Genomic DNA, 13,207 nt, shown 5'->3' with positions numbered 1-13,207 from the left:
GGTCAAGCTGAGTTTGCTACATGGCCACTTTATGGCCTGCTGACTTGGCTGCTTTTAGCAATAAGCCATAGTGGTTTCAGGCACTTTACTGGTTTGCCAAAATCTCCCCCTACAGTTTGGAGCTGTGCCTGCACAGCCAGGAGCGGCACCAGGGTTTTTGGCGCCCTAGGCGGGGGTCCTTCCGCGCTCCCGGTCTTCGGGGCACTTCGGCGGTGGATCCCGGAGCGAGCGAAGGACCCTCCGCAGAATTGCCGCTGAAGACCCGGAGCGCGGAAGGACCCCCCGCCGCCGAATTGCCACCCCCCCAAATCCTGGCACCCTAGGTGACCGCCTAGGTTGCCTAAATGGAAGCGCCGGCCCTGTGCACAGCCTCTTCTCCTCACAGACCAAGAAGATCCACCACCTCCTGGGTACTCCAGGCTGGAGCACATTTGGAGCGTGGAGCCACCATGATCAGCTGGGCAGGCGAGCTGTCCATGCCAAAAAAACAGGAAAGGGAAATTCAAAAGTTTCTGATCCTTCAATGGGGTGGGGCTGTTTCCTGTATACCTGGCTGTTGTGCAGTGGAATTGAAAACATTTACCAAAGTGGTCACAGTGGAGAATTGTGGTACACCTCCTGGAGGCCAGTTAGGTCAACGTAAGCAACGCAATGTCTACACCGCCTCTATGTCAATCTAACAACATCGAATTAAGCACTACACCTCTTGTAGAGGTGGAGTAATTAAGTTGATGTGTCAGATGAGTTTTGTTGGTGGAAAGGACCTGGTAGTATAGATACATTCAGTATTAGGTCGATGTAAGGCAGCTTACGTCGACCCAACTGTGTAGTGTAGACCAGGCCTACGTTGTAGAATGGAAAATATTTTCTCTTTTTACCACAAAATAAGATTTTAAGTGGCTGAATAATTACAAGGCTTATACCACTGCATTTCAACAATGGAGATTGGCTTCAGTGTGTATGCGGAGAGGAGTTGGGGATGGTAAAGAGTGTAAATAAAATAGTTTTGTAGTGCTCACTTGAGATATTTTTAAGGCATGTTATTGATTTTTAAATGTTCAGATCACTGACTACCAATTCTTTGTGAGGTAAGACTGGAAACAATCTTTATCAAATGCAAACATTTATTCTTATAGGAATTTTATTGGTCAGTATAGCTGAGATATTAAAAACATATTGAATGGTAAATGCTTTCAACACAAAACAGTTAAAAAGAAAAGAATAAACAACTGACCTAGATTTAACATAGTCTAGTTATTTCAAGGCATCCACAGTCTATATAAAAATAACATTTACTGTACTTAGAAACTCTACCAAAACACCCACTGTGAATGAGAGACAGACAAACAATTAGATCTCGTGGTTGTATGCAGCAATTTTATTTTAGCTATCACAGCATGTGTGTAGTAGAAAGAAGTGATTTCATTTATGAAAGGAACTCTTAGAAGTGATTTGAAACAGATAAGTTAAGAAGTTGCTTATCATGGAAGGGAAAATTGGTTCAGATAACCTAATGACTGGTGTATACCGTCACATGTTCTCAAAGTGAAACTCACCCAATACACGACATCCTTCATGCCACTAAAACCCCATGTAGGGGCTGTGCAGGCATATTTGAGGTGAAAGTCCTTGCATACCTGGTAAGCCTAACAGAAGTATTGGGAGCATAAGCTTTCGTGGGTAAGAACCTCACTTCTTCAGATGCAAGTAATGGAAATTTCCAGAGGCAGGTATAAATCAGTATGGAGATAACGAGGTTAGTTCAGTCAGGGAGGGTGAGGTGCTCTGCTAGCAGTTGAGGTGTGAACACCAAGGGAGGAGAAACTGCTTCTGTAGTTGGATAGCCATTCACAGTCTTTGTTTAATCCTGATCTGATGGTGTCAAATTTGCAAATGAACTGGAGCTCAGCAGTTTCTCTTTGGAGTCTGGTCCTGAAGTTTTTTTGCTGTAAGATGGCTACCTTTACATCTGCTATTGTGTGGCCAGGGAGGTTGAAGTGTTCTCCTACAGGTTTTTGTATATTGCCATTCCTGATATCTGACTTGTGTCCATTTATCCTCTTGCGTAGTGACTGTCCAGTTTGGCCAATGTACATAGCAGAGGGGCATTGCTGGCACATGATGGCATATATAACATTGGTGGACATGCAGGTGAATGAGCCGGTGATGTTGTAGCTGATCTGGTTAGGTCCTGTGATGGTGTTGCTGGTGTAGATATGTGGGCAGAGTTGGCATCGAGGTTTGTTGCATGGTGCCACAGGACCCTCTGTTGCTTTTTACAGATTCAGACTAACACGGCTACCCCTCTGATACTGGTAAGCCTAGTAGATCTAGGAATTGTATGCAAATGAGTAACTGCCATAAGAGTTACTTGATGAATATACATTACCTCATTTACATAAGTGGTAAAACTCCCATTGTTTTCAATGGGAGCAAGATCAGGCATTAATCCCATGTTCTTCTCTTGTACTAAAAATATAATGCTGTGATTAATGAAGAGTGACATTCTTCATAATTCTTCATGTTAGTAAAATCTACGATGGTAAGTAATCTGAATGAAGTGAAGGGTAGATTTTAGTGGGTTAGTGGAATATATAATGTGGGGGTTTAAATGAAAACACTTAAATTACTACATTATTTTTATCTTTCAGGACCGTGCCTTCCTAATCCCTGTCATAATGGTGGAACCTGTGAAATTAGTGAAGCGTATCGAGGGGATACATTCATAGGATACGTCTGTAAATGTCCAAAGGGATTTAATGGAATTCACTGCCAGCACAGTAAGTTTCAATACTGTAACTTTTATTACATTTATGGACAAGAGCCTTTAAAATCTCTTTCTGTGTTTGCAGTATTAATACTGACACCTGTTCTCATTTCCTGGGACATCTAATTAGTCGGTATTTATGCCATGACCAGGTTAGTGCTGTTGAATATTGAGAACACTACCAATTTAAAATTACTTTTTCTCATGATTGTTGATGCTGAGCCATTGACAGGAAATGAAACAAAAATTAAATTGGTTGAGTATATGCTAAAAATCTAGTGCTAAAGAAAGACTAACCAAATTCTGCTCTCATTTACTGTGGGTGTAACGGAGAGCAGACATTGGCCTGATGTCTCTAGTAGTACAGAGACATCTTGTTCTCAATGGAGAAAAGGCTTTGGGTTTTGTCTTGATGCTGATGCTGATTAATTTGATTAATGACAGCTGAAAATATAAAGGGTAGTTAAAAGGAGATCTTTATTTTAGTTAATTTTCTAGATCTTCTTCATCCCACTTTGATAGGAGCCAAAGAGGAGTATTCTAAATCATGCTGTTTAATTCAACAGAGAGATTTTCCTGAGGGTTGGAAGCTTCAGATTTAAAAAGGGATGGACTTCTAAATTTGATGTTTTTAAGCCCAATATTTGGTCCATTTTCCATTTCATATAATTCACTGGAAAAAGTCCACACACTTCTAACTTAAATTTCACATTACGTTATGATCATCATATTGATATTGGTTACCTTTTAAGCATGTATAGTTACAGGCCAGAAGACTTGTATTGATAATCAAGTCCTACTCTAAATAAATCATTAATAGTAAACCTCACACTGTCAGTAATGTCTCTGGAGTTTATTAAAAATTGTATGAAGGGAGTCCCACCCTATTAAACTTAGCCAATATGCAGATTTTAGCAAAAGAACAGCTTTTACTTTAATTATGCAGCAAATGTATGCCTCAAAGGTCTCCAATTAATATGTCAGTAGTAGTTCATCAGCAAAGGGCTGATCAATAGGAGTCATGAATATTTATCATCAAAAGAGTAACTAGACCATGAACTCTGCTGTCATATTCTCATCCAATAAATGAGACTCCATGATCTAGAACAGTAGGAAAGTTAAATAGAAGTTCGGGGCTCTTGAAAGATTCATTTAACTCATTTGGCATTAGTGGAATTAGTGTTTGTGTAAGAAGAAACTATGCTCCAAAGTTTGTGTTTTGCTTTGTGGATTAAGGCACAGTGTGGTTCTTCTGAAGATTCCATGTCTTGATGCAATTGCAAGGCAATGGCTAAACAGTGAGAAGGTTAACTCTGTAGGCCTGGCTTGACAGAGCTGTGTTAATGCTAGCCTGGTGGGCTCAGAACAAGTATCAGGCTAATGACAGAGGAGAGATTAAATTCAGTACCATGTGCAAATGTTGGACAATATTGTCAAATAGTTTGACAGAGCGGACATGGTTAAAATTCAGCTGCACAGGAAAGGAGGTTCCCTGGTAAAAGGTTATCAGGCAACCAACTTAGCAGCCAAGATCCAGCAGTAACTGGACCGCCCTGGCTGTGGGAGACCTCTTTGAAAGCCACGTGGTAGTAGTTCTCACTCGAGGCAATTGCAACGAGCTAAAGCAAGGCAGTTGCAAAGCATTCAAAATCAGGATTTGGAATTAGGACTGCTTTGGGAGCAAGTCTGCAGCCAGGAAGTGAAAGGAAAAGGTGAGGACCTAGTAATAGAGCAAGGACTCTTATGTGCAAAAACAGAAGATGGTTTGGTATGGATTGTACCATGGAATATGAGAAAAGATCTGCTGCTATGGGTGCATGGGCCCAGTGTGGGTGGTGGCCCCAAACAGGAAGAAGCCAAAGACAGGTTGGCAAAAATGGGGTGGTGGCCCTAATGGGAAAAGGACCTGAAGGAACATCTTAATGCTTGTGTGGTTTGTGTCAGACATAATCCATCTAACAATATAGAAGGGCTTTTACGAGACAGGTACCAGGAGTCCATGGGAATTAATTCAAATTGACTGTACTGGGGAGTTGCCGTTAGCACCAAGAGGTAACAAATATGTGCTGGTAGTTGTGGATGCTTTTTCACATTGGGTGGAAGCTTTCACTATGAAAAATATGTCTGCCCTAACTACAGCAGAACAATTGGTGTATAATCTGTCTGCAGATGTGGAGTTCCTAATGTAATTGACTCCTCAGACAGTGGTAGTAGATTTGTGGTGCCAGTCATTAAAGAAATGACATCCTGCTAGACACTGATCAGAAGTTTCACATTCCCTATCATCCAGTGGCAGCATGACAAGTTGAGCAAACTAATAGGACCATCAAATCCAAATTAAGAAAAGGGGTGAATGTAACAGGCAGCTATTAAGAGCTAGGGAATACAGATCCAAGGCTTTTCCCCTTGCAAGGCCTTAATAAAAAGACCAATGAGATTGTGGAAGAATATAGTTAACCCAGTTGCAGCCTGTCTGGCTACTGTAGCCCTATCTGAGGCCTGAGTACAGAAATTGCAAAGGCAAATTTTGGAAGTGCAAAAAAGTGTGATGGGAAAAATAAGGTGGAAGTACAGAAGACCAAGGCATGGTTCAATGCCAAAGAAGACCTGACTGAGCATCAAGTGGAATTGAAATCATGATTCAAAATCCGGCTCCTTACTGCATTTTCCCGAAGGTGAGGTGGTACGGTCCATACTTGGTGTTGGACAGACTTGGCCTCTTTGTATACTTGCTAGACCCGGGAAATAAAGTCAAAGCTGGGCTAATGCAAGTTAGTTCAAAGCACATAAAAATATGTAAAGAAAGAAGCAAAAAAATAGTTTCTTCCCCTTTTGCTTTGTAAATTTGCATCCATGCAGTGGTGATAGTTTCCAACGTTGGGGGCAATCTTGTGGTTTAGGGTAGTATTATACCTGTACAGAATCTGCAAAGCTATTCATATCACTCTCCCTATCCATTTAAGAGGGCAGAGATGTCAGTGTGCTGCTAAGGCAGACAATAAGTGTTCACCTGGTTTCGTGGCAAAACCCTACAAAACCTATGCTTATGGTCATAAAAGCAAGAAGTAATCTACCATGCTATGCATGGGTGTCAGAGGGCATACTATGCAGAGTTTTAGAGGGAGACCCTAACTCCTGTGCCACAAAAACCCTAAAACAAACAAACAAACAAACAAAAAATACATTGGCAACCATACTGAGTGGCACAAGAGCTGGGGTCTCCTTATAAAATTCTGCCATCATTCAAAACTAATCCTCAGAACTAACTCCTTAACTAATACATTCAAGCAAGCCATGAAGAAAGGAGAGGGGATTAGTATTTTAACCCTGCAGCCAAAAGCCTTAACTATCCGTAATATGCACTCTATTACACAAACTTTAAAATAAATTAATGGTCAAGATTGTTAAACAGCACATTGATGTGGACCACACTAGTGGAAAAAGGAATTTATAATAACAGTGGATAAAATAAGCCTGGAACCTGAAACGTGGAAAAGAGTAGGTTCTGCATGGACAGTATTTAGACGGAGCATGTTGTTCAGGGATTGGTTCCTACAAAGTAACCAAACCAATCCCAAAGCGTGTAATGTAACGTAATGCATAGTAATGCAACATATGTGCAAATGTATATAAAGGAAGAGGTTTGCTGTGTAACTTTGGGTCTGTGATGTACCTTGCATCCACCCCCTGTGTTTGAGTCTTACCAACTCAGCATACCTTTGCTATATGCCAAATAAAGATACTTGAGTAACATAATCTGGAGTTGAACTAAATTCATAGGAAGCCAAGTAGAAAGAGGTCTTGGAGAAAATACTAACAAACTGAAATATTGACCTCAGGATTTAGTCAAATAGCACCAGCTGGACTGTGGAAAGAAGCCTACTCAAAAACAATAGTGGGTGATTCTTACTTGGCTTAATACTGCATTTTAGGCTCTGACTATTTATTCAGGATTACACACTAAATATTTATTGTCTAATAAAATTAGACATCAAAGTGTACTTAAGATAGCAACTCTTGTATTATATGAGGATTCTTAAATATAGAATGCAGTCATCAAGCAACAGACATGCCAATAAGTGCTGTTAGCTTAAGTTGTTTTCATGGTAATTAATGGAAAATCTGTTTTATAATGTTCTGTCTACACTAATAGAACAGCAACCACTATTCTTTCACAGAATTACATTTTCCTTTGTTTCATCTTTGTTTCTTTCTAAAAGCTGCTTTAATATAAAGGAAAACAAAATCTCAATTTTGAAATGAAAAATTGTAACATTTAATTTCAAAATGGCCATGGTGGGGGGGATGCGAAGGGATGGATCTATTCACCAAATTCTATCAGAATTCATGAATAGTTTTCATGCTCCAAAAAGTGCATTATTTGGTGAATGTACTTACTGTTCGGGGGGAGCGGGGGGAATCCCAGTTCTACCTATGTATAATTGTGACATTTTACCCAGTGTCTGATCTGGACTGCTGAACAGCTGTGTCCCCTCAATTCTCCAACCTAGGGTACCTTTTACACTGCTTTGCTGTGAGAGCAACCACTCCTGCATGTAAATTACTCCCAGCTATACTGTCTGAGTGCTATGGCCAGGCACTCTTGAATTACATCGCAGAACACCAGAAAATTCCCAGTCCTAGACTTTCCCCCAGAAATGTACATCTGATACTGTCCAGCCCTTTCCTGGACAACACAAACTCATATAAATTCTATCATCTTATTAATAGAAAATGATATGCACAAATTCTATCATCTCAAATGGAGTTTCCCAAACACTTCAAGCACACTGGTATCTCTTTTAGCCAAAATTCTTTGCAACACAAAGTTTTATGAACTTATGAAAAATTAGGACTCTAAACTCTTACTTTCCTGTGTAGGAATTCAATTGCAAATTCGTTACAATTCAAATTAAAAATCTGTCAAAATCAGTCCAGCATAAGAAGTTAAATTAAAATGACCCCATTCCAAGATACATAACATCTTCTAAAACTATTAAAATTTCTAAAAGATCACACACTAATTTAGTTTTATCTCAGATTTCTTTAATGTTTAATATTCTCCTGCTAAATCAATTACACTAGATGACTGATTTTGCAATCAAGATACACTCCAGAAGCTGACATTCTGTCATTCATGTTAACCAGAATCCAATCAATATTTCTGAGACACCCTGACCTTTTGCTCATGTAAATAATTGGTATGTAAATTATAAAAGAACAGTATTAATTTTACTGATTTCATATGCCATGCTTGTTTGCAATATTACATATTAAGTGTCAACACTTGTCTCAAAAGTTTCTGATACTCCACTGGCAAAACTGGGGAGGAAGATATTCTAAATAACATCATTGCCAGACAGTCGGGGATCATAACGAAAAGCAGGGATGGATTTGGATGGGAAAACCCAGATCCCTCAGATCTAGTTCTGATACCTTCACTGAAATGCTCAAGGAGTAAGGAACTATTAAATATTCCTGATATATTAGTACATAGCAGTCTCCGTCTCTGCAATCCTCACTTACATTATATAGTGTTTTTCTACATATATGAAGGTCTAGATTTCAAATGCCTTACTCACACTGGGGAGAAGTTAGCCATATGAAGTCAACCTGGTGAGCAACAGCAGAAAAATCAGGCTCTGAGTCAGTATTGAGTCAGGCTCTCACTCAGCATAGCTGTAGTGGTCATTACACTGCATGTCATAATTCAGATGAGAACAAAGTCAATTTCTCTACTGCTTTGGGATCTTTATGGTTGAAAGTTGTTATGTAAATATAAATATTTACCATTCATCAGAAGCAAGCATAATTAGAGTTTATTATACTTCACTTTTATGACTGCGAATGACAACGTTCTGTTAGCCTATCTGAATGCACCTTTTAAAACAGAGGGATAGTGATCTGCACTACTGAATCAACATTCATCATAAAACATTTACATTATCAACATCATTAATTAATCATTTGTATGAGACATAATAATACAGGGCAAATAGCTGCTGTTCTGAAAACAACTGCCTTGATATTTATTGTGTCTAATGCTTCAGCTTTGCTTTAGTATTTGCAGTAGGAGACCATTACCCTGTAATCATATACTGTAATACTGTCTGTACCTCTTAATCTTATTCAAAGGAGAAACTGAGTTATCCAGAGGCACAGATGTAGAAAATCCATCCATTTCACAATTTTGAGGTCTTTCCCTGGTTTTTGATTTGCTCTGAAGAATCCAAGACTTTATTTTAAAACTTGTATTTATTTCTCTCTTCTGGCTGGGAAGATTACCCTTCTGTTTGTAAATGAATGCAGTGAATGAGTTACTGCCTGCCACTAGACAGACTGAAACAAGAGAGAGGCCCGCACTGAAAAAGTCAAGTGAAAATTATGAATCCCCCTGAAACCTGGGGATGTTCAGATTTGGAGGTTTGGCTGGGATGTCGTTTATATTCTTAGGGTCTTAAGGGGAAATACTTACAACAATACAGAAATGCCCTACACTGCTAGAAAACCAGACTGGGTTCAAAGTCTAGGTTACCACCTCCATAGGTGCCGACTTTCTAATGTGCTGGGGGGTGCTCCCCTGGCTTCACCCCAGGCCCTGCCCCCACTCCACCCCTTCCCCCAAGTCCCCCCCCCCCCCAGCACCTCCTGCACAGTGTGGAACAGCTGATCCATGGTGGGTGGTAAGGGCTGGGAAGGAGGGGGAGGCTCTGACAAGGGGGCTGCCATTGGGTGCTAAGCACCCACCATTTTTTTTCTGTGGGTGCTGCAACCCTGGAGCACCCATGGGCCACAGGGCTCCTGGGCGTGCACAACCGTGCTAGCCAATCGCGCTGGCCCGCGGGGCCCCCAAAGCGCAGGGCCCGGAGTGATCACACGCACCTAGGCATGACGGGCGGTCCTGGAAGTGACGAATTCGTCACTTCCACTCCGGGCCCTGCCGCCCCAGGGACTACCATGGCCCTGGCCCTGGGGCCTGGCATTGCTGTCAGCGGGCCTGAATAAGGTGTTCTGTCACTGCCTACCTTGTAACTTTGAGTGCCCTAATGCTATTCTGCTGTAGCTCAGAGCTCTGACACCAGTAGCCAGCCTACACGCATGAAGGTCTCACCCTGGCTTCCACCTGCATAGTTCCTGCTCAGGGCTGCCCCGGGGGGGGCAAGTGGGGCAATGTTGGAGGCTCCCCCCCGCCTCCGCCTTCCCCCATCCCCCAGCGCCTCGGCGCGCCATTTCCAGGAGTGGCCCTGGACAGAGCTAAAGCGGCGTGGCTCGGGTGGGGCCTGAGCTCCTCCCGCTCGGAGCTACGTGGTAAGGGGGCGGGGCCTGAGCTCCTCCCGCTCAGAGCCATGTGGTAAGGGGGCGGGGCTGCGAGCTGCGGTCGAAGCTCAGGCCCCGCTGGAGCCAGGCCGCTGAAGCGCTGTCCAGGGCTGCTCCTGGACGCGGCTCGCTGAGGCTCCAGGAGAGGTGGGGGTAAGCGGCATGATAAGGGGCCGGGGATGGGCACCCCCCTGACCCCATTCCCTGCAGCCCTGACCCCCAGCTCTGAGCCCAGCCCCTCTGAGCCAGGCACCCCACTGGCCCCATCCCCCCCACAGCCCAGCCCCTCAGCTCTGAGCCCAGCCCCTCTGAGCCGGACACCCCCCAACCCCATCCCCCCCACAGCCCAGCCCCCCAGCTCTGAGCCCAGCCCCTCTGAGCCAGGCACCCCCTGACCCTATCCCCCCACAGCCCTGACCCCTAGCTCCGAGCCCAGCCCCTCTGAGCCGGGCACCCCCCCGACCCAGAGCCCAGTTCCCCACCCAGCCCTGGGCAACAGCAGCGCCACCCCCAGGCAGCGACAGCCCATTGGCACCAACCATCACCATCACCCAGCAACAGCCCATTATGTAATTGCAAATGTATACATACCATTAAAGTATTTAATGTTTTTAATAATGTATTTCATGTATTTTCAAATTATTAAAAATTAATTTTTGAATGTATTTCACTGGTTATTTTTTACATTTCCAAATACATGTTACTATAGTATTGCAACTTTTTTTTATGGAAGGGGCCCCCAAAATTGCTTTGCCCCAGGCCCCCTGAATCCTCTGGGTGGCCCTGTTCCTGCTTGCAGAGTGACCCCAATAGCCCTTCTGGTCCTGAGTCTCCCTAAGTCCATCCCCTGAGTTCTTAACTACCGGACTCTTGGACTTTTCTCTTATGGTTCTTCACCCCCGAAGAAGTGAAGCCTGTCCTCAGTTATCCGTCCACTTGGGGCTGCACGCTCCACCCAGATTGCACAACAGACACCTGCTTGGGGTAAAAATAAACAAAACGTTTATTTAAGATAAACATCAGATTCAAAGATGAAATAGTAAGAAAAAGCAAACACATAAGTTGCAGAGAAAATAACTTTAAAGATGCAACCTCAGGCTTTACACTTCCGTATTAGCTAAATTCCTTTCCCTGATGCGAGCTACCTATTTTCTCTTAACAGTTTCTCAGCATGCCCTTTATCATAGAGGTAATCCCTGTAATTTATGGACAGCAGCTTGCTTAGATGCTGGCCCTTCATTTCTGGAGAGCCTTCACTTCAAACCCCTTCCCTTTTAACAGCATTTGAAGTTTTTTCCCCTCCCTCTCAGACTGTGGTAATTCATGGTTACACAGAGTAGGGGAAACATTCTCCTCCCTTAGTTTTCCAAGACTGGGGTTTTGTTTTCAGTTTGAAATGTCTTTCAATTAATTTTAATGACCATCAGATTTACTTATACACAGTAACATTGTATGCATAGGCCAGTTGATTCAATTGCTTATTCTTTGGGTTCAGACCCCCTGTCCTCCAATTCGGGGTGTCTGGACCCTGATTGTCACACCCTCACCATTGTTAAGTTACTATGGCTATGGCTACACTAGAGAGCTTACAGCTGCACTGATGCAGCTGCACCTCCGTAAGCTCTCTAATGTAGCCACTCTCCTGTCCGCTTATATATTCCATCTCCTGTAAGTGACATAGTGCTGTCCACTTAGGTCGGTGTAACTTATGTTGCTCGGGGGGTGGCTTTTTCACACCCCTGAGTGACATAAGTTCTATCGACATAAGTGGTAGAGTAGACATATCCTGAAATTGCATCCTGCTGCTTAAATCCATCCTTGTTTCTGTCCCCTTCACCTGCATGTCCTGATCAAAGAAAAGGTGCTTGTATACCAGAAAGTGACACTGACTCTTAATAGTCTAGTTTCCCTGCCCAAACTGATTGCAATGTAAAAAGTAAACAGCATATATGGTGAAAAGTAAATCATTTTTAGTAAGCTCAAGTTTCACATAGAGAGGGTTTCTTGTTTTAAGAAAACTTATTTTGCCTTTAACCTTGTATATAGATTGAACAGGAATATTAATATCACTCCAATACACATGCTGTGGAATAAAACAGTCTTAATATAAAATAATAATGTAAATGTAAAATTCAATAAAACCTCAAAACTGTTCCCTCAGGTGATTGCTCATATAACTCCTTGCTTAGATAAGGAGTGAAGAAGAGCAAATAGCACCCTCATTCAATCAGGCACTTTCAGAACTTTGCTGAACCAAAATAATTGGTTGCAAACTTGATTGGAAATGTTTGACATTGATGAGGTGGACCTTATGAGAGCTGACTGGAAGGAAGAACATTCATTAAAGCATTTTCCTAGAACAGAAGCCTTGAAGAGGAAGTAAAATGCAGTAAACAAGCTCTAGTAGTCAGATCATCAGGAGTAGTTTAAGATGACTGAAAGGACATCCATCAAACTTGACAAGAGGGAACACAGCAGAAGTTGACTCCATTCATAGAATTTTAGGAAGTTGAGCCAGTAATGCCTCATGTGAAAGTGTTGAGAGCCCAATGAGTGCTTCAGTGGGTTATATCAGGAAGGGACAATCCAACCATTCGGAGCAAGAAACCTCACAGTAGACTGATATTGCATAGGAGTACTTGTGGCACCTTAGAGACTAACAAATTTATTTGAGCATAAGCTTTCGTGGGCTAAAACCCACTTGATCGGATGCATGCAGTGGAAAATACAGTAGGAAGATATATGCATCCGATGAAGTGGGTTTTAGCCCACGAAAGCTTATGCTCAAATAAATTTGTTAATCTCTAAGGTCCCACAAGTACTCCTGTTCTTTTTGCGGATGCAGACTAACACAGCTGCTACTCTGAAACCTGATATTGCATAGTCTACCTGTACATGAAGATTTTTATCCTATTCCCTAATAGTTAAAGATTGGTTTAAGACCTGAAACATGAAATTATTTTTTTGTTAGCAGTATAACTATTATAACACTGAATATTCTTGTTATTCATATAAATGCTCATCCCCTTTTTGAATCTTGCTAAGTTCTTGGACCTGGCAACTTCTATGGCAATGAGTTTCAAAGTCAAATAATGTGTTGTATGAAAAGATATTTCCTTTTAT

At 42.2% G+C, this 13,207-nt stretch overlaps 1 protein-coding gene across 1 annotated transcript in view; it reads left to right on the top strand.

Annotated features, from left to right (window-relative positions):
• Positions 1–13,207, top strand: part of EDIL3 (EGF like repeats and discoidin domains 3) — a 314,997-nt gene that overhangs the window by 91,977 nt on the left and 209,813 nt on the right. The window contains exon 4 of the mRNA XM_065405890.1: positions 2,652–2,780. Coding sequence (XP_065261962.1) covers positions 2,652–2,780 — 129 coding nt within the window. The remainder of the gene's footprint in view (positions 1–2,651; positions 2,781–13,207) is intronic.

The sequence above is a fragment of the Emys orbicularis genome, chromosome 6 (genome assembly GCF_028017835.1).
Source record: "Emys orbicularis isolate rEmyOrb1 chromosome 6, rEmyOrb1.hap1, whole genome shotgun sequence".
NCBI lineage: Eukaryota > Metazoa > Chordata > Testudines > Emydidae > Emys > Emys orbicularis.
Note: the sequence above shows the minus strand (reverse complement) of the source record. Positions and strands in the feature narration are given on the sequence as shown.